The sequence below is a fragment of the Podarcis raffonei genome, chromosome 7 (assembly GCF_027172205.1).
Source record: "Podarcis raffonei isolate rPodRaf1 chromosome 7, rPodRaf1.pri, whole genome shotgun sequence".
In the NCBI taxonomy this organism is placed as follows: Eukaryota; Metazoa; Chordata; class Lepidosauria; order Squamata; family Lacertidae; genus Podarcis; species Podarcis raffonei.
This window is the reverse complement of record NC_070608.1, coordinates 13,725,557-13,744,888: the sequence shown is the minus strand read 5'-3', so window position 1 is coordinate 13,744,888 and position 19,332 is coordinate 13,725,557. Positions and strand designations below refer to the sequence as shown.

General features: G+C 45.4%; 1 protein-coding gene across 3 annotated transcripts in view; it reads left to right on the top strand.

Moving 5' to 3' along the window:
• NSMCE2 (NSE2 (MMS21) homolog, SMC5-SMC6 complex SUMO ligase) overlaps positions 1-19,332 on the top strand; it is a 206,518-nt gene that overhangs the window by 14,913 nt on the left and 172,273 nt on the right. For all 3 annotated transcript variants that reach the window (XM_053395323.1, XM_053395321.1, XM_053395322.1), the window contains exon 3: positions 11,617-11,723. In XM_053395323.1, the coding sequence (XP_053251298.1) occupies positions 11,617-11,723 (107 nt within the window). The remainder of the gene's footprint in view (positions 1-11,616; positions 11,724-19,332) is intronic.

Genomic DNA, 19,332 nt, shown 5'->3' with positions numbered 1-19,332 from the left:
TTCCCCCCTACTAGTGTTTGCTGGACTACAACTCCCATCATCCCTGACTATTAGCCATGCAGGTTGGGGCTGATGGGAACCGGAGTCCAGCAACATCTGCCAGGCATTTCTTTGGCTGTCCCTTTATTACACCAATGCCACAGCAGAAAGTGCAAAATGAACGTGCATGCAAACTTTCCGAGAATGAGTACTACATCAGCTGTCCTCCTGCCATCCCATAATTTACTTTCCTGGCCCTACCTTTTATCCCGGGGGATGGGGGAGGTGGCAGAGATATTACCACGGCTTTCCCGTTCTTCGGACTCCAGTGATGCTGTGCCAGATACCATTCTGCTGCATGTGGGTTTATGCCGGATTAGAGGAGATGAATAAGGAAACGGATAAAGTCTGTAATGCGCCGAGGTGCTTAGCTTTGCATTCAGGAGTACGTTCCCCTGTTGCTAAAAAAAACACCTCTGCCCTTGTTTTAATTATAACTCCATTCCCTTCTGCAACGAGGCGCGGGTGTGCCCTGAGATAATATAAAGGACGTACTTCACCAAACTCATTAGTTTTTCAAGGCATCTCACGGGTAAAAACTTGACCTTGTTAAATCTGAATCAGGCTTTCTGTGACAGTATGTGGGAGTAATTCTTCATCCAGTCTTATTAGTTTCAAGGCTACTTGGGAGCAATAATGCATAATGGAGGAGATAGATGCCTGACAGGGAGATTTCCCCAGCCTCCTTGGCTTGGAGGGTATTGGCTGGCCTCTGGTAGGAAGACACCAACATAGATAACTTCTTTTTCTCGATCTCATTCATGCATGGACTGGGTGTCTTGAGTGTACGGTTAGGACCCTAGCTACTGTTGCCCTGACTGTAATCAGTCTGGAAAAGGAGCCTTGTAGGGCTGGGCGATATATTGATATATCGTCCCAAACCGATTTGAAGTCAGTGTTGTGATAATGGTTTCATGATTTCATCAGACCTGGTAATATATCGCGGATCCTGGTGCGTGTGTCTGTGTGCTATGCAAAAATCACAATGTGGGAGAAACTGCGAAGTCGGCCGATGCCTCCCATGATATATTAGTATACAGTGGTACCTCGGGTTAAGTACTTAATTCGTTCCGGAGGTCCATTCTTAACCTGAAACTGTTCTTAACCTGAAGCACCAGTTTAGCTAATGGGGCCTCCTGCTGCTGCCGCGCTGCCAGAGCACGATTTCTGTTCTCATCCTGAAGCAAAGTTCTTAACCCGAAGTACTATTTATGGGTTAGTGGAGTCTGTAACCTGAAACGTATGTAACCCAAGGTAATCACAATGTTTAGTTGGTGATAGATCCAGTGTGGTGTAGTGGTTAAGAGCGGTAGACTCGTAATCTGGGGAACTGGGTTTGCTTTCCCGCTCCTCCACATGCAGCTGCTGGGTGACTTTGGGATAGTCACACTTCGTTGAAGTCTCTCAGCCCCACTCACCTCACAGAGTGTTTGTTGTGGTGGAGGAAGGGAAAGGAGAATGTTAGCTGCTTTGAGACTCCTTCGGGTAGTGATAAAGCGGGATATCAAATCCAAACTCTGCTTCATCACAATGTTGAAAACCTGATATTGCCCATCCCTAGATCATAGCTTAGCGGTAGAACACATGGCATGCATGCAGAAGATCTTAGGTTCAATCATTGTCGTTGCCAGTTAAAGAAAAGTCTAGGTAGCAGATGACTGGAAAGATTGTGTTTCTGAGATGCTGAAGAGTGCCAGACACAGTAGACAGCTCTGGGCTGGGAGTACAGCCAGGGTTTGACGTGGTATAAGGGCAGCATCTTGGGAAGCTGGTGGAACATCAAGGCAATCAATGGGGAGTCTGAGAGAAGCTTTGTCCTTGCCTGAGGGACAGTAAATCACACAGTTCAGAACTGGAGCTAACTCTTTATTAGACAAACACACACAATCTTCACAGACTTGGCTGGGTTTCAGGACTAAATGAGCATAGCGGCTCATGCCCTGTAGGTCATACAAAATGAAAAAGGTTGCTGAGACTAAAGTCTCTGCTTCCCCACAAGCCATCTGTCTTCTCCTCTCCAGGGCTTCTTTCAAGCAATTGGAGACTGCGCCTGTTTGAAGCTGACTTCTGTGTGCTTTTCATGCCTCTTCTGGTTCTGGGAGACAAGTGGTGAAGGGAGCTTGTCGTGGCAGGAGGGGGAGACACCTGCGGCTCTTCACTAGCCGGACTCATCTCTGCCTCTTGGCCGCCCTCATCCCTATCTCCTCCTTCATTCTTCTGCCTCTGATTCTTCTTCCTGTCACAGACTCTCCCAACTCATGGAGCCCTGTTACCCCCTTCAGCTTCCGACACCTCCTCTTCCAAGTCTTCTTCCTGTGATCATTGTCCCACCACTACCTCCGGGGCTCTGAACCTTCTTCTCTTGGTGGTTCCCCAGCTGGTTCGACCCACCATTCATCTGCATCCAACCAGTCCACGACTGGTTCCTCAGACTGAGAAGCCAGGTGATTGTCGGACCATTATACAACCAAGTGGAATCCTGTTGGCATGGCCAACAGGCTGACCTCCAGATGTTGTTGGACTACAACTCCCATTGGCCACAGCCAGCACTGCCGCTAGTTGGAGATGATGGATTTTGTAGTTCAGCAATATCTGGAGGGCACCGCCTTGGCTGGCCCTGGTCTTGGATAGCAGAAGCTATTCCGTGCCGAAAAAGCCAAGCCATGCTGGGTTATCCTGTCCCATGGCTATACCCCCTGATTTTTCTTGCAGTAGAGATGTCTCCTGAGAAATCTCTATGTGGGACAAGAAGCTACAGCTACTGATTGGTTCAAAATTGGGAAAGAAGTACGACAAGGCTGTATATTGTCTCCATGTTTATTTAACTTATATGCAGAATTCATCATGCGAAAGGCTGGGCTGGATGAATCCCAAGCCAGAATTAAGATTGTCGGAAGAAATATCAACAACCTCCTATATGCAGATGACACAACCTTGATGGCATAAAGTGAGGAGGAATTAAAGGACCTTTTAATGAGGGTGAAAGAGGAGAGCGCAAAATATGGTCTGAAGCTCAGAATAAAAAAACCAAAGATCATGGCCACTGGTCCCATCACCTCCTGGCAAATAGAAGGGGAAGAAATGGAGGCAGTGAGAGATTTTACTTTCTTGGCCTCCATGATCACTGCAGATGGTGACAGCAGTCATGAAATTAAAAGACACCTGCTTCTTGGAAGAAAAGAAGCATCTTAAAAAGCATCTTGGAAGAAAAGAAGCATCTTAAAAAGCAGGGACATCACTTTGCCAACAAAGGTCCATATAGTTAAAGCTATGGTTTTCCCAGTAGTGATGTATGGAAGTGAGAGCTGACCATAAAGAAGGCTGATCGCTGAAGAATTGATGCTTTTGAATTATGGTGCTGGAGACGACTCTTGGGAGTCCCATGGACTGCAAGAAGATCAAACCTCTCCATTCTGAAGGAAATCAGCCCTGAGTGCTCGCTGGAAGGACAGATCGTGAAGCTGAGGCTCCAATACTTTGGCCACCTCATGAGAAGAGAGGACTCCCTGGAAAAGACCCTGATGTTGGGAAAGATGGAGGGCACAAGGAGAAGGGGACGACAGCGGACGAGATGGTGGGACAGTGTTCTCAAAGCTACCAGCATGAGTTTGACCAAACTGTGGGAGGCAGTGGAAGACAGGAGTGCCTGGCGTGCTCTGGTCCATGGGGTCATGAGGAGTCGAACACGACTAAATGACCAAACAACAACAAAAGCACTACTGGTTGAAGGAATAGGGACTGGTCTTTAGGAAGAGATGAGAATGGATGTTGGCTTGGGAAATGCTTCTTCGCATTGTTCCCTCTTCTCTCTTGCTTGCACAGAAGAGTGGCCAAGAAACGCTAGGGACTTTAAAAATAAAATATGAAGGGCCTATGTTTTAATTGTGCATCTGTGCCCCATGGGTTTGCGAGCTTAGGCCCCTATTTAGAAAACGGAATAAAGCAGAAAACACCTTAAATCTTCTGGTGGGGGGTAAAGTGAACGTATGCTGTTAAAACTCAGATGAAAGCAATACTAAACATCTCCTAACGACCGAAGGGTGCTGTTATTATGAAATGGTTTATAATTAACCTCTAAAAGTCTTATTTAATTGTGTTGCGAGAGGCTAAAGTAGGTTTTAAATTGGTTATTATGCAGCCCAGCAAGATAAATAACACAAACAGTTTGATGAGTGGGCAATAACCCTTAAGGAAAATGATGTTCGCAGGGAACGGGAGCTTGCTTCAGGTGTCTGAAGGGAGCAAGCGAAACCAGGCCTCAGCCAGGGATCTGATGCAGCAGGCAGACTTGGATAACATCCTCACTTATTGGTTAAGCTCTCCTTAAACCAAACTGTTTTGGAGGAAAGCCTGGCTTTGCAACAGGTTTAAGTGGGGGACTTTGACCCTGGTGCAAAGTAAGTGAGGGTAGGAGTCAGACTCAAGCAGGTGAGGCCAGAGAGTTATCTGGAGGAATTGGCTTGAACGGAAAAGATGGCTTAAGGCCTGGTGTGTCTCCATTGACTTGTAAGCTCAGCTGATGCTTTCCTCTGACCTAGAGGGCACCTTCAACCCACAGAACCTACTCTGTGTGTCCAGTGTGTTGGTGATACAAAAGGCAGGATATTTCAGCTCAGTGGAATAGCAATGGCTTCGCATGGTGGAGGGGCACATAACAACAAGAACAATTTACTATTTGTACCCCGCCCATCTGGCTGGGTTTCTGGCTGCTGTCTTCATTTGTAGTCTTGAGTCACATGGTTTTTATATAATTTAGCTGAAATGATTATCTTGCGGGGCTCAGAGTGCGATTCACTGGTCACCTGCATGTCTGAGTAGTTACAGAAGCATACCTAGAAGGGGCTTTGTGGGCTCACTGGTCTGATGGTGGGTGCCAGAAGACTTCCTTCAATTTAAATCACACCAAACAGTTTTGCCTTTAGTTGTCTGTATGTAACAAGCAAACAAAAAACCTGGAGGAAAAATGACATTTCACTGCACACCTGGACAAATTGTTCTCGTGGTTTGGAAGTGTTCCCCAATATTTATCGGTAGGGTTTGTAAGGGGCAGGTGAGGCTTGTCAACCTAGGAAGGTAGCCCACCTAGAAGAAGGAAAACTGATCTCCGCTGCCTTGCCGGATATCTTGATGATGATGATGATGATAATTATTATTTATTATTTATACCTCATCCATCTGGCTGGGCTTCCCCAGCCATTCTGGGCGGTTTCCAACAAAATATTAAAATACAGTAATCCATCAAACATTAAAAGCTTCCCTGAACAGGGCTGCCTTCAGATGTCTTCTAAAAGTCTGGTAGTTGTTCTTTTCTTTGACATCTGGTGGGAGGGTGTTCCACAGGGCAGGCGCCACTACCAGGAAGGCCCTCTGCCTGGTTCCCTGTAGCTTTTCTTCTTGCAGTGAGGGAACCACCAGAAGGCCCTTGGCGCTGGACCTCAACATCCAGGCAGAACGATAGGGGTGGAGACGCTCCTTCAGGTATACTGGGCCGAGGCCGTTTAGGGCTTTGAAGGTCAACACCAACACTTTGAATTGTGCTCGGAAACAACTTCAATTCCCAACATCGCCAGTTAAAATAGGTCTGCAAGAGGGCCTGGGGAGAACCCCATCTCAGGGAGCTACTGCCAGTCAGAATGGACAGTAGTCGTTTAAACACTGTGATCCATTGTAAGCGTACGTCTGTTTACCATATGTAGAACTTGCTATCAGTTTGTAATCGTGTCATGGCAGCTGTTCTCGGTGTGATAATAGCAAGCTGAAATCGGTAGCCCCAATCAAGAGTGCCTGCTAGATATGTGCAAACATCTGGGGGAGCCCAGGCAGATGGGCAGGGTATAAATAATAAATTATTTTTATAAATTATTATTATCTGGGTAACATTGGGAAAAACCCGCCTATGATTCTACAAATATGGGAGAGTTTGAAAGTGGGCAGCAGCAATACTCAGATGTTTGTTTATGCCAACCAGCCTCTCCCCCCAGAGAAACCTAGAAACTTTAGTTTTGAAATAGGAACTTGGGGAAACAATAATCTGCTTTGTACTATATCAGGCCATTTGTTCATTTTGCCTAGCATCATGTGCTCTGACTGGCAGTGGCTCTCTAGAAATCATTTACAAGGGACTCTGAGCACCCTCGCTGAACCAAAATTCCCAGGATTTTTTTTTTTGGCAGCTAAAATGGAAGTAGGAAACTGCAGCTATAAAGTTTCCCTATAACGTGTAGCAGTGCCCATAAAGCTGCTTTAATTCCGCCCCAAAGATATGATCCTTTCTACTCCAGTTCCTGCTACAGATTTACCAATATAATCCGGATTAGCTCATGACAGAAATCAGGGGGCGTAAGAGCCAGGTTTAGCGGATGCTTTAAATCCTCTTTTTAAATCTGTAGTGAAGTTGGCAAAACTTGGCCAACTCTATGCTGCCTTTAACGATCTTGCGTGCTTCTTTTTCTAGGAATGTAGAAAGTTCTTGTGGAATTCTCTCTCCCGTCTTAGAGTTCAGCAGGTGTTGCCCACGCACGACCAGGAAAAACTTAGTATATTGCTCAGATTTGTGCATTGATTTTTATTTTTATTTTTTAAAAGAGCATGGCTTCTCTGTCTGCTTAACTGCCAAACCAAATTCCATGTTCAATTGCACACTGCTGCAATGGAATAGTTACATCCATGCAGCTTTGTTTATGCAAAACTGCCGGTGCCTATTACAAATAATAATTGACAGTGTTTCAAAAGCAAAACAAGCCACATGGATCATTTCCCTTCCTCCCACCTCCTCTTGTATTCTGCGCATGAGAACCCCGGTAAATTTAGGATCCATATTGTGTAAAGTTTGTTCTTTCTGAAAGTACGGCTAGTACATTAAGTTCTGTACAGTAAGTTCAAATTAAGATTAATCTTTTGATAGGCCGCACACCTAGGGATTAGAAAACCAGAAATGCTTCTGGTGAGCATCATTTTGAAATTAGCAGTGGCGCTCTTGTGGCTGGAATGGTGACACTGGAAGAATGCAGTGTAAGAGGCAATTATTTAATATCCTTCTTGTCTCAGTTGGGTTCTGCCTATTTGTTTGCTCCTATATAATAATAATAATAATGATAATAATTTTTATTTATACCTCGCCCTCCCCAGCCAAGGCCGGGCTCAGAGCGGCTTACAAGCAATAATAAAAACAAGTTGAATGATTACAACTTAAAAACAAAATTAAAATACAACATTAAAATATTGAAACATTAAAATATTAAAATGTAGCCTCATCGCAGGAGGAGAAGGAAAGGAAAAAAGAAAGAGAGGGAGGGAGGGGATCAAATTGGCTCCAAGCCAAAGGCCAGGCGGAACAACTCTGTCTTACAGGCCCTGCGGAAAGAAATCAGATCCTGCAGGGCCCTGGTCTCATGAGGCAGAGCGTTCCACCAGGCCGGAGCCAGAGTTGAAAAATATATATAAACAGCTCTTGAGGATCCGCAGCAATTAAGCCATTGTTTGATATGCTGAAGGGGTTTCAGGCAAGACCTCTCTCTCTCTCGTGAGAATCGCAGGTCACTGTTGAGTTGCGACTCCTTCATCTATTTCTCCTTTTGCATGATTTCAGAGACGTAGGACGGGCGAAGTTTTGTGTACGCTGCAGCTGTGATTCATTTGGGCCGCGGGGAGGAGGGTGCCGGTTGCTTGCTACACAAATCTTCCTTGTGATTCATGAAGTGCAATGCATGTCAGCCTTGTAGGAGGCGCATTCACCTGACGAGGGAGGAGAATAGCTTCCTAAAGGAGAAATTAGCTAAATGCTAAAAGTTTATTGGATAGCGGTAGGGTGGGGTTAGGAGAGACACACAAGGGCTGCTGGGGAAAAGGTGCTATCTTTTACCTGACCTGACACTGCTGCTAGCCAGTTTGGGGGCAACTTCAAATTCCAGTATTATAAGAATGAGAGTCGAAAAGGGATCTCTCTTTCTCTATCTCTCTCTCTCACACACACGAACTGTGGATTTGAAGATTGAAAAAATACTGGCTTATAAAAGATAGAATAGTTGGATTCTAAAGAATGAATACCATATGTAGCTGCAGAGAGAAGTCCTTTTATTCTACTATTGTCTTTAGTTTCTTTCTTTCTTTTCCTTCTCTCTTGCTTTCTCCTTCTTTAGCTTTCTCCTTCCTTCTGACTTTGCTTAGTATATTATAAATGGGTATGTATTTCTGTATACAGTCATACCTCATGTTATGTCCGCTTCATGTTACGTTCTTTCAGGTTACATCCCGCGGCAACCCGGGAGTACCGGAAAGCGTTACTTCCGGGTTTTGCCGCATGCGCAGAAGCACAAAATGACTTCACGCGCATGCGCAAAAGCGGCAAATCGCAACCCACGCATGTGCAGACGCTCCGCTGCGGGTTGCGTTCTTTTCATGTTGCGAACGGGCCTCCGGAACGGATCCCATTCACAACCAAAGGTACCACTGTATCTTTGAATAAGTATCATCATCATCATCATCATCATCATTATTATTATTATTTGAAGGGGGATCTCTTTCTGCATTTCGCTCATGGTTCTGTGAGTAGCATGAAGCTACAAGTTAGTCTGGTTGGCCGGATTCAGACATTCAAACAAACCATACATTTGTGAAAACACACCATGGTTTAGTGCAGGCAGTCCTTGTTTTGATTGGAGGTTATGGTTCGGACCCCCACATGCGTAAGCCCGTTCTGCGCTGTTCCACCCCTGGCAGCTACTTCCGGGTTCAGCACTGTGCATGCCTGTGCAATCAAACACACCTAAGTTGGTTGTTGCCTGTACTTCGTGTGAATGTGGAAACACCAAGGCTTCACCCCTAGGCCTTGTGCACACAGAGCTGTTGCTCCACTACCGAGCTGCAACCCTTCCCCGTAATATCCTCTAATTGTCTGGCATGAACCAGCCTCCTGGACCTACACTTTGGGCCCATTGCCGTTTCCATAATGCAACCCCACCTAGAATGCATTGAGGTAGTCAAATCTGGCAGCTGAGTGTAACCTTCCAAGGTCAACATTATGCAAGTGGGATTGCAGCATAAACTAAATGTGGGTTGCTCAAGCGCATGAGGTAGTGTATTTCTCCATTCGGCATGGGCTGTTCACATAGCCACCTCCATTATCATCATCATCATCATCATCATATCCCACCTATCTGGCTGGGTTGCCCCATTAGACTTGTTAGGAAGGAACTGGCAGAGATCTAACATCATGGCCAGCAGAGGGCTTGTCACACAACTTGTGTGTGTTTTGCTGAGGAAGGAGATTGCACAACTGGCAGAGACGTTAACTCTGGACTTTTGCACCATGTGCACATCCTTTCCGCGAAATGCGATGCAGCAGATTTCGTGTTGCGATGAAGAAAAGGGCAATTGGGGAGAAAGGTAAAAAGTCAAGATTGGAAGTTGGGCTGGGGAAACCCAGCCAGATGGGCGGGGCATAAATAAGAAATTATTATTATCATTATTAGATGGATCTTAAAAGATAGAATATACTGCCTTTGTGGGGGAGAAAAACACAAATCTTTTGGGCTGCTAATTTCTACGGGTAAGGCACAGCTTCTTGTTGGGACACTTCCAGCTCCAAGCACACCTCCCATTATTTCCTGTGGGTTAGAAAACGCTGACTCAAGTTTTGATGTTAGAACGCTGGCATTTATAAGAATGGGGACTAATTATAGTCTAAAGCGTAGTTCGACAAGAGAGGGCATTTGTGTTTCTATTAAATATTTCTCAGGCAATGTGATGAGTCACTAAATATAACTTCTGCACAAAATACCCTGATTGCCTAATGACTAGGTGTTGGTAACTGAAATTACACACAGACACACACTCTTTCTCCCTCTCTCACCGTCTTTCTTGCATAAAAAGATCTGGGAAGTGTCTCTCTGAGTAATGCATTAGTTGAGGTTGCCCAAGAACTGCAGAGTGACTTTTGATTGCAAAAGCTGTAAAAACATAACGTTTGAAGAACCTGGAAAACACCTGTCATGTTGTATGACAAAATGTACGTTGACAAAGTTGAAGTGGGGAAGTGTTTGAAGGGGATGAATAAAATACTCTTGGTAGTGGTGGGCAGGAAAACAACAAACATTTTGGAATAAAACCATTATGCCAAACACGAATCCATATTCCTTTTATAACAGACGGCAAATGTTTATGGAATACCTAAATGGTTCAGGCTGTGGCAGGAATCCATCCAGCACTCATGGGAAAACGTCGTGCGATCTCTTAGAGCAGACAAACGAAACACATGGCATGACAGAAGTCTGTCATTTTATCAGTCGTTGACTGCTGTAGCAATTGTTTCCTCAAAATTTATCTTCTGGGCTGTGAAAATAAATAAAAGCAGTTACCGTATTTTTCTCTCTATAAGACGCACCAGACCAAAAGACGCACCTAGGAGGAAAACAAGAAAAAAAATATTCTCAATCTCAGAAGCCAGAACAGCAAGAGGGATCGCTGCACAGTGAAAGCAGCAATCCCTCTTGCTGTTCTGGCTTCTGGGATAGCTGCGCAGCCTGCATTCGCTCCATAAGACGCGCACACATTTCCCCTTACTTTTTAGGAGGGAAAAAGTGAGTCTTATAGAGCAAAAAATACGGTATTTAGAATAAAACCGTTGTGGGAAGCCAATGAGCTGTGGCGGTTAGAGATCTGAGGAGACATGAGTTCAAACCCAGCTGGCAATGAAGTTTACTGGCCTAGTTCCTCTCAACCCAGCCTACCTGGCAGGGTTGTTGAGAGGATGAAACGGGGAGAAGGTTTTTTAAAAGAGAGAGGGCTAATTGTGGAGAACCTCTCATCCAACTGTAACCACTTGGTAAATTTATTTTGTGTCTCCCCACGAAGCGAGGAGAAATATCCCTACTGCCCATCAAAGTTATACAACTAGCATAGCAAGTGATTGACGTGCAGTGTGTCAGGTGAACAGCTGGTGAATGGTTATCTGTATCCATGTTGATTTGACAGTGATAATACTCTGGTGTTACCACCCTGAAGTGCAAAATATCTGCTAGCTTTGGAAACAAAGAATAAGAAATTCTTCTTCTTCTGCCACTCATGAGGCCTGTACATCCTTTGTTTTAAATGTATGGTTAGAGCATGGGTAAGCAAACTAAGGCTCGGGGGGCTGGATCCGGCCCAATCGCCTTCTCAATCTGGCCTGCGGATGGTCTGCGAATCAGTGTAGAATGAGTAGAATGTGTGCTTTTATTTAAAATGCATCTCTGGGTTATTTGTGGGGCCTAGGAATTCGTTCACTCCCCCCCCAAATATAGTCTGGCCCCCCACAAGGTCTGAGGGACAGTGGACCGGCCCCCTGCTGAAAAAGTTTGCTGACCCCTGGGTTAGAGCTTTAGACTGCAACACAGCACTTGGAGAACTGCCGCCTTAATGTTGAAATCAATTTATTGTTTTCAGTTTTTTCTTCCACCTCTCAAGTGTTTTTTCTTCTTCCTCTCATCCTGTCTCTGGTGTTTGTCTGACTCCTTTAGAGCCATGAGCTCACTAGGTCTGGAAGAACAAATGCCTTTATTTTTTTAAAAACACACACAAAATAAATCGTTTATTTTGCAGATGACATGAAAGAGGTTGATGAAATGGAAAGGGTGATGTTGGAATACGCTGCAATGAGCAGAGAAATGAACCACTATATGGAAGCAGTTGAAGACACTGTGAATCAGGTAAGCGACAACTGTCACGTTACATGTGGAACAAGTTGTATGACCCCTACAGAGGCACACTGATTTGAAAGGTATTCTGACAAACTGGATAAAACTGAAGTTTGGCAGTACAGAAGAGCATAGGAAGCTGCCTTATTGGTTCATCTAGCTCAGTCTATCCTTCACTGACCAGCAGTGACTCTCTGGGGTTTCAGACAGGGGACATTCCCCAGAAATGCTAGAGGTTAAAGGTTGAGGTGAAGCAAATTTTTGGTGGATTTTAGTAGCCATGTTCAGCTGACTTGTGAACAATATGCAAGTCACTGTGAGATATCTGCCAGTTCCTGGAGTTCAACTCTTTTTTTCTTTCTCTCTCTCTCTCCTGCCTCAAATAACCCTTTACCCCGTGCTACTTATAAAACAATAAACATGTCTGATGAAAATGAAGGATTGTCAGTAATTCATACAGTTGCGTGGCTTTGAAAGCCGAGTTGCTGTTGACTTAAGCTGCTGTTGGAGCGAAACAGCAGGTGAACTGTACCAACATCCTCTTTTGATTGATTCAGCAACCCGCTGAGTAAGAAATGAGCCATTGGATTATTGTGATGTTTCCAGCAACGGACTGTGGGAAACCCTTTGTTTGATCAGGAGTGGAAACTCCCTTCTGTGAGACATTTATCTCACCTGTAAAATGACTTACCTTGCGCTACTTCTCCTTTCTAGTACGTTTGAACTACTGTATTTCTCTCTCTCTCTCTCTCTCTCTCTCTCTCTCTCTCTCTCTTCCACTTCCAAGTTAACCAACACCCTTTTAAAGACCAAGAACATAAACAATGATGCCATTATTTGGCTTAGCTTTCAGGAAGAAAGCAAAAGACCGGATCCTCTTTTATATACAGCATTACCAAAGCGAAGCAAGCCGTAATGGGCAAGTAGAGAGGGGTTGTGGCGGTGTTGTTGGGGTGTGTGTGTGTGTGTGTGTAATTGGTCTGTCCAATGGCAAAGACCAAACACAACTTACTTCCTTAGATCCACTTTCCTATTTGCTTGATCATAGGGTTGCACTACGGGCATGATAAAGGTGTGACCAAAATGCACAAATATATCTTCTATGCAGCTCTTTACATGCCAGGATTGTTGTTGTTTAGTCGTTTAGTTGTGTCTGACTCTTCGGGACCAGAGCTGTCTTCCACTGCCTCCCGCAGTTTGGTCAAACTTATGTTAGTAGCTTCGAGAACACTGTCCAACCATCTCGTCCTCTGTCGTCCCCTTCTCCTTGTGCCCTCAATCTTTCCCAACATCAGGGTCTTTTCCAGGGAGTCTTCTCTTCTCATGAGGTGGCCAAAGTATTGGAGCCTCAGCTTCAGGATCCGTCCTTCCAGTGAGCACTCAGGGCTGATTTCCTTCAGAATGGATAGGTTTGGTCTTCTTGCAGTCCATGGGACTTTCAAGAGTCTCCACCAGCACCATAACTCAAAAGCATCAATTCTTTATTGTCCAGCTCTCACTTCCATACATCACTACTGGGAAAACCATAGCTTTAACTAGGATTAGCTAACAACAAATTGGACGGATCTCAGTTATCTTAAGAACCTAAGGAGAGCCTTGCTGGATCGAGTCCAGCGACCAACCAGCTGCTTTCTGTAGTTTCAGAAGCATGCTACCTCTGACATTGGAGCCTACAATAGATAGATATCATGGCTAGCAGCCACAGATAACCTTATCCCAGCCATGAATTTGTCTTATCCTCTTTGAAAGCCAAATCTCTTTTTGAAAGCCAGAGTTTTACTCCTCAAGAAGCCAACTCTGTTCTGAGGGTGTACAGTTCAGAATTTGCAAGTTTCCGTATCACGTACATTCACACAAACACAGAGAACTTAGGTCTGACAGCAGATTTCTGTTACGTAAGAATTTCTCTCCTCGATTTTACCATCTAACTTCCCCAAGGCTGTAACTTGTCTACCTGGCTGGTAAGGAATTTCTGCTGGCTAGAAATGTGTTGGGCTGGCAAAGGAGGAACAAAAGAGCTTTGATTCTCCCTTTCTGTTTGCATGTTGGTTATGAGAGAAGCAAAAGCCCTTCCTCTGTTCAGGCACCTGGAGGAAATTGCATTCATTTGCCCGTGCAGAGTTAATAGGGATGGTGGAGAAATTAGTTGGGTCTGCATTTTAATGCCAGTCTACAAGATTTTCAATTTGTAACCTGGCACGTGGACTGAAACACGTCTTCTGGAACGTGCAAGTCTCTGAATTCTGAGGTGCTGTTCTCCAGTTTTAAAAAGTCTGCATAAACGTTAGAGGAAAGTGCACAAAGAAAATGCATGTATTCCACAGAAAAATGCATTTGGGGAAAATTTCTTGCAAAAATATCAGCAGTAGACAAAATTAAGAAGGTGTATGGATTTTCACACAAGTATCTTTCAGATATTTGAGGCCTAAGTTCGGTTGATAGAGCATGAGACTTTTAATCTCAGGGTCGTAGGTTTGAGCCCCCATGTTAGGCAAAAAGATTCCTCCATTGCAGGGGGTTGGACTAGATGACCCTCAGGGTCCCTTCCAACTCTACAGTTCTATGATTTGAAGTCATTTGGGGCTTTGAAACACTAATGCAAGCACTTTGAATTGTGCCTGGAAATGGACTTGCAACCGGTGCAGCTGTTTTAAAGCAAGCGGAACACCAGCTGCTGCATTTTGGACCAACTGAAGTTTCCAAGTCATCTTGAATATGCACAGAATATGTTCTTGAGGAACTCCAGGCAACCTTCGACTGCAGCCGCACATTGCCTCCATCATCGTCATGATTTTATTTGTATGCTACCTTCCCATAGTTAAAATCATACTCGGCCGGGCTGGGGGGGACGTGGGTGGTGCTGTGGTCTAAACTACTGAGCCTCTTGGGCTTGCTGATCAGAAAGTTGGCGGTTCGAATCCTCACGACCAGGTGAGCTCCCGCTTCTCGGTCCCTGCTCCTGCCAACCTAGCAGTTCGAAAGCATGCCAGTGCAAGTAGATAAATAGGTACCACTCTGGCGGGAAGGTAAATGGCATTTCCGTGCGCTCTGGTTTCTATCACAGTGTTCAGTTGCGCCAGAAGCAGTTCAGTCATTCTGGCCACATGACCCGGAAAGCTGTCTGTGAACAAACTCTGGCTCCCTTGGCCTATAAAGCAAGATGAGCGCTGCAACCCCATAGTCGCCTTTGACTGGACTTAACTGTCCAGGGGTCCTTTACCTTTTTACCTTTTACCTTACAATATGAAACAAATCATGTAATTTCAAACATAAAAGCAGTCATAAACAATAGATAAAGCATCAGAAAGTACACAGCCAAACTAACCATTTCCACATGAATCATAATAAGATCTAAAATAAAGATGCAAAAAAAAATAAGATCAGTAACAGTAACCAATGTGTGCCCCCCCCGAATATACCCCAACTCCTTGCAGTTTTGGGGGTTGTAGAATGAATTAGACTGATGCAAGAGGCTAACTGATTGCTGATTGGAGGAGGGAGGGACTTCCAGGCAACGATTAACTTCTGGTGGGAAGTGCTAGAGGTGGAATGTCTTCCTTCTCTGCAGCATTTATTATATAACTGTTTGAAGCAGGAAGATTTGCGAAATTCATCCTGATGGGAATCTCTCTGAATATTCAGGATCAAGACGAAGAGTTGCCCAAGAAGAATATTCAGGTTCAAGATCGATTAGTTGCACAATATGAGGAAACTAAGTTTCATGGGTACGAGAACAGAAGGTAATGTCCTGGAAGAATATAACCCATAAAACTTCCAGTAACACAGTTGCTAAGTGGCACTTTCACGCAGTGTCGGTAAAAACATCATTACCCTAAGCCTTGAAAAATAGCACACTTCCTGGTCGGTTGTTTGTAGGAATGGCTACAGCAGGATGGTAATTTGGCAAAGCAACTTTTACACAGCCACAAGTGGGGAATATGTTAGTGGGGAAACTGAAATTCACCAGTAATCCCAATCCATAGCCCTACTGATTTGATTTCCCCTCCCAATGATCTTCGTGTTGCCATAACTTTGCAAATTAGCCCATAAAAGGTATTATCACCCACAACAATGTTTTATAGCCTGCTTGTCCGCATATACCTGAGTGAATCACCTGTGTCACGTCAGTAGCCTGAAAGGGAGAGAAAATAATCAAACCCCCCCACCTTATTTATAGTAGTTCTTTCCCCAAATCAGATTATAGAAGTCATTCTTGGAACAGGGGTGAGGGACTTTTGGCCCTCCAGATGTTCATAGAATCATAGAGTTGGAATAGACCACAAGGGCCATCGAGTCCAACCCCCTGCCAAGCAGGAAACACCATCAGAGCACTCCTGACATATGGTTGTCAAGCCTCTGCTTAAAGACCTCCAAAGAAGGAGACTCCACCACACTCCTTGGCAGCAAATTCCACTGTCAAACAGCTCTTACTGTCAGGAAGTTCTTCCTAATGTTTAGGTGGAATCTTCTTTCTTGTAGTTTGGATCCATTGCTTCGTGTCCGCTTCTCTGGAGCAGCAGAAAACAACCTTTCTCCCTCCTCTACAGCCAGGGATGATGGGAGTTGTAGTTCATCAACATCTGAAAGGGCAGTGGTTCCCCACCCTCGTCTCAGAGATCCATCAATTAGATGGAGGGTGGGGAAAGTGGGGTTCCAGTTCTTCCCTATACTTCCTTTCCTAAGCTTCTCCGCATCTCCCCATCCGTCATTCAAACCATTGTCTTAGAAGCCATTCTTGGTTTGGTAAACTGGCCTGTCTGGTGATTTCTCCAAACTAGAAATGAAGACTGACTGTGACTCTGTGAAGGACCACATACCTTGTACATAGAAGGTGCTAAGTCATGGTCTGGGCAACCAAGCCATTAGGTAAAGGGGTAAAGGGACCCCTGACCATTAGGTCCAGTCGTGGCCGACTCTGGGGTTGCGGCGCTCATCTCGCTTTATTGGCCAAGGGAGCCGGCGTATATTGGCCGAGGGAGCCGGCGTATAGCCGGCGTATGAACTACAACTCCCATCATCCCTGGCTGTAGAGGAGGGAGAAAGGTTGTTTTCTGCTGCTCCAGAGAAGCGGACACGGAGCAATGGATCCAAACTACAAGAAAGAAGATTCCACCTAAACATTAGGAAGAACTTCCTGACAGTAAGAGCTGCTGGACAGTCATGTGGTCATGTTGCCAGCATGACTAAACCGCTTCTGGCGAGCCAGGTCAGCGCACGGAAACGCCATTTACCTTTCTGCCGGAGCGGTACCTATTTACTTGCACTTTGATGTGCTTTCGAACTGCTAGATGGGCAGGAGCAGGGACCGAGCAACAGGAGCTCATCCTGTTGCGGGGATTTGAACCGCCGACCTTCTGATCAGCAAGTCCTAGGCTCTGTGGTTTGACTCACAGCGCCATTACATTAGTACAAATTTTTTATTAATTTTTTTTTGGGGGGAAATACAGTACATTCCAATGAGGATGGAATATATTCAGTTGCCACAAAATGCTAACCAGATTGCTAAGGGCGTCTTTTTCCCCTGGAAAAGCAGCGGGGAGAGGAAATTAAATGGTGTATTCTGAAAGAAAATGGGGTAGACCGGCTCCTCTCTGATTGCCCTAGATCCTCCTCCTTATCCATTCATTTATGTTGAGAAAGTGCCTTCCATTATGGTTTGCTTGTGATGAGGGAGGGAAGACTTTCGTATCGTCGATACCAGTGTGCAGACAAGATATCTTTTGCGCTCTTCTCCAGTGATGTGGGGCAGGAATTTTCCCAGTGCCTTAATTTTCAACAAAGAAGTTTCTGTTTTCATAAGTTATTAGTAACCACAGATATACGTCAGTTGCAAATACATTATTAGGCAGGTTTGGTTTCAGTGTGTTATTATCTGTTTTACCTTTGTTTCCTGAAAGCAAATAAAGGCACTAAATTAGATCGCTCTCTAAAGCATCAGAAAATTTGCCCTTGCAAATGGAATATTCCCCAATGCAAACGACCTTAATGTGGGTAGGGAAATTTTATGGAAAACCCACATCACAGCTGTACTGCCCATTCCTATGAGATCCCTGTCGGGGGGGGAGCCGTGTGTTGGAAGTGGGAGGTGGGTTTTGCATTCGCTGCTGCCGCTGTGTTCTCCAACTTGCAGGGCTTACGTTTTTCTTATAGGAGTGAAAAGCAACCATGCAACATGGCTTGAAATAAGGATGTTGTAGGCTGAGCTGAGAGGTCCTCTTTTTAGTCAGGCTCTAGCCGTTCGAGGCTGCTCACCTGTCAACAGCATGCGGTCACAGTGAGGTTAAAAAAGGTAAAGGACCCCTGACCATACGGTCCAGTCGTGACCGACTCTGGGGTTGCGTGCTCATCTCGCTCAAGAGGCTGGGAGCCAGCTCTTGTCCGCAGACAGCTTCCGAGTCATGTGGCCAGCGTGACTAAGCCGCTACTGTCGAAGCAGAGCAGCACACGGAAACGCCGTTTACCTTCCCGCCGGAGAGCGGTCCCTATTTATCTACTTGCACTTTTGAGGTGCTTTCGAACTGCTAGGTGGGCAGGAGCTGGGACCGAACAACGGGCGCTCACCCTGTCGCGGGGATTCAAACCACCAACCATCCGATCAGCAAGTCCTAGGCGCGGCGGTTTAGCCCACAGCGCCACCCGCGTCCCTCACAGTGAGGTTGCTCACTTGGTATTCGGGAGCATTGCCTCTAGCCGTGGAGGCAGCACACAGCCATCTTGGCTAGTAGCCTCCTTCTCCGTGATTTTCTAACCCGCTCCTGGTGAACTATAGGATCAGGTTTAAGGTGCTGATTTTTACCTTTAAAGCCCTATACGGCCTAGGACTCTGGTACCTACAGGACCGCCTCTCCCACGGAGGACCTTACGGTCTTCAAACAAAAACATCTTGGAGATCCTGGGCCACAGGGAGGTTAGGCTGGCCTCAATCAGAGCCAGGGCTTTTTCGGCTGTGGCCCCAATCTGGTGGAATGCTCTGTCACAAGAGACTAGGGCCCTGCGGGACTTGACATCTTTCCACAGGGCCTGCAAGACAGAGCTGTTCCACCAGGCCATTGGCCAAGGCACAGTCTGACCCCATCCTTTGGTAATCCTCATAGAACCCTAGCCCAATGGTTGCCATTAATTTGATTCTGAATTGATTCTAGAATGAATTAATTTTAGAATGTATTTCAATTAATAGATTGTGATTTTATGTAAACTGTATTACTCTTACTGTTGTTAGCCGCTCTGAGCCCGGCTTCGGCTTGTGAGGGCGGGTTATAAATATTTTTTCCCCATTATTATTATTAAAAGCCTTCCAAATTGGTGACCATCGCTGCTTTCGGTGGAGGCAAATGCCATAGTTTAGCTATGTACTGCATGGTTAAAAATAAAGGACCCCTGGACAGTTAAGTCCAGTCAAAGGTGACTATGGGGTTGCGGCGCTCATCTCACTTTTCAGGCCAAGGGAGCCGGCATTTGTCCACAGATAGCTTTTCCAGGTCATGTGGCCAGCGAGAGTAAATCGCTGCTGGCACACGGAGGACAGTGACGAGTGCCAGAGCTCATGGAAACGCCGTTTACCTTCCTATCACAGTGGTACCTCCTGTGTTTACTCAAATCTAATGCTCACCTTTTTGGGCCA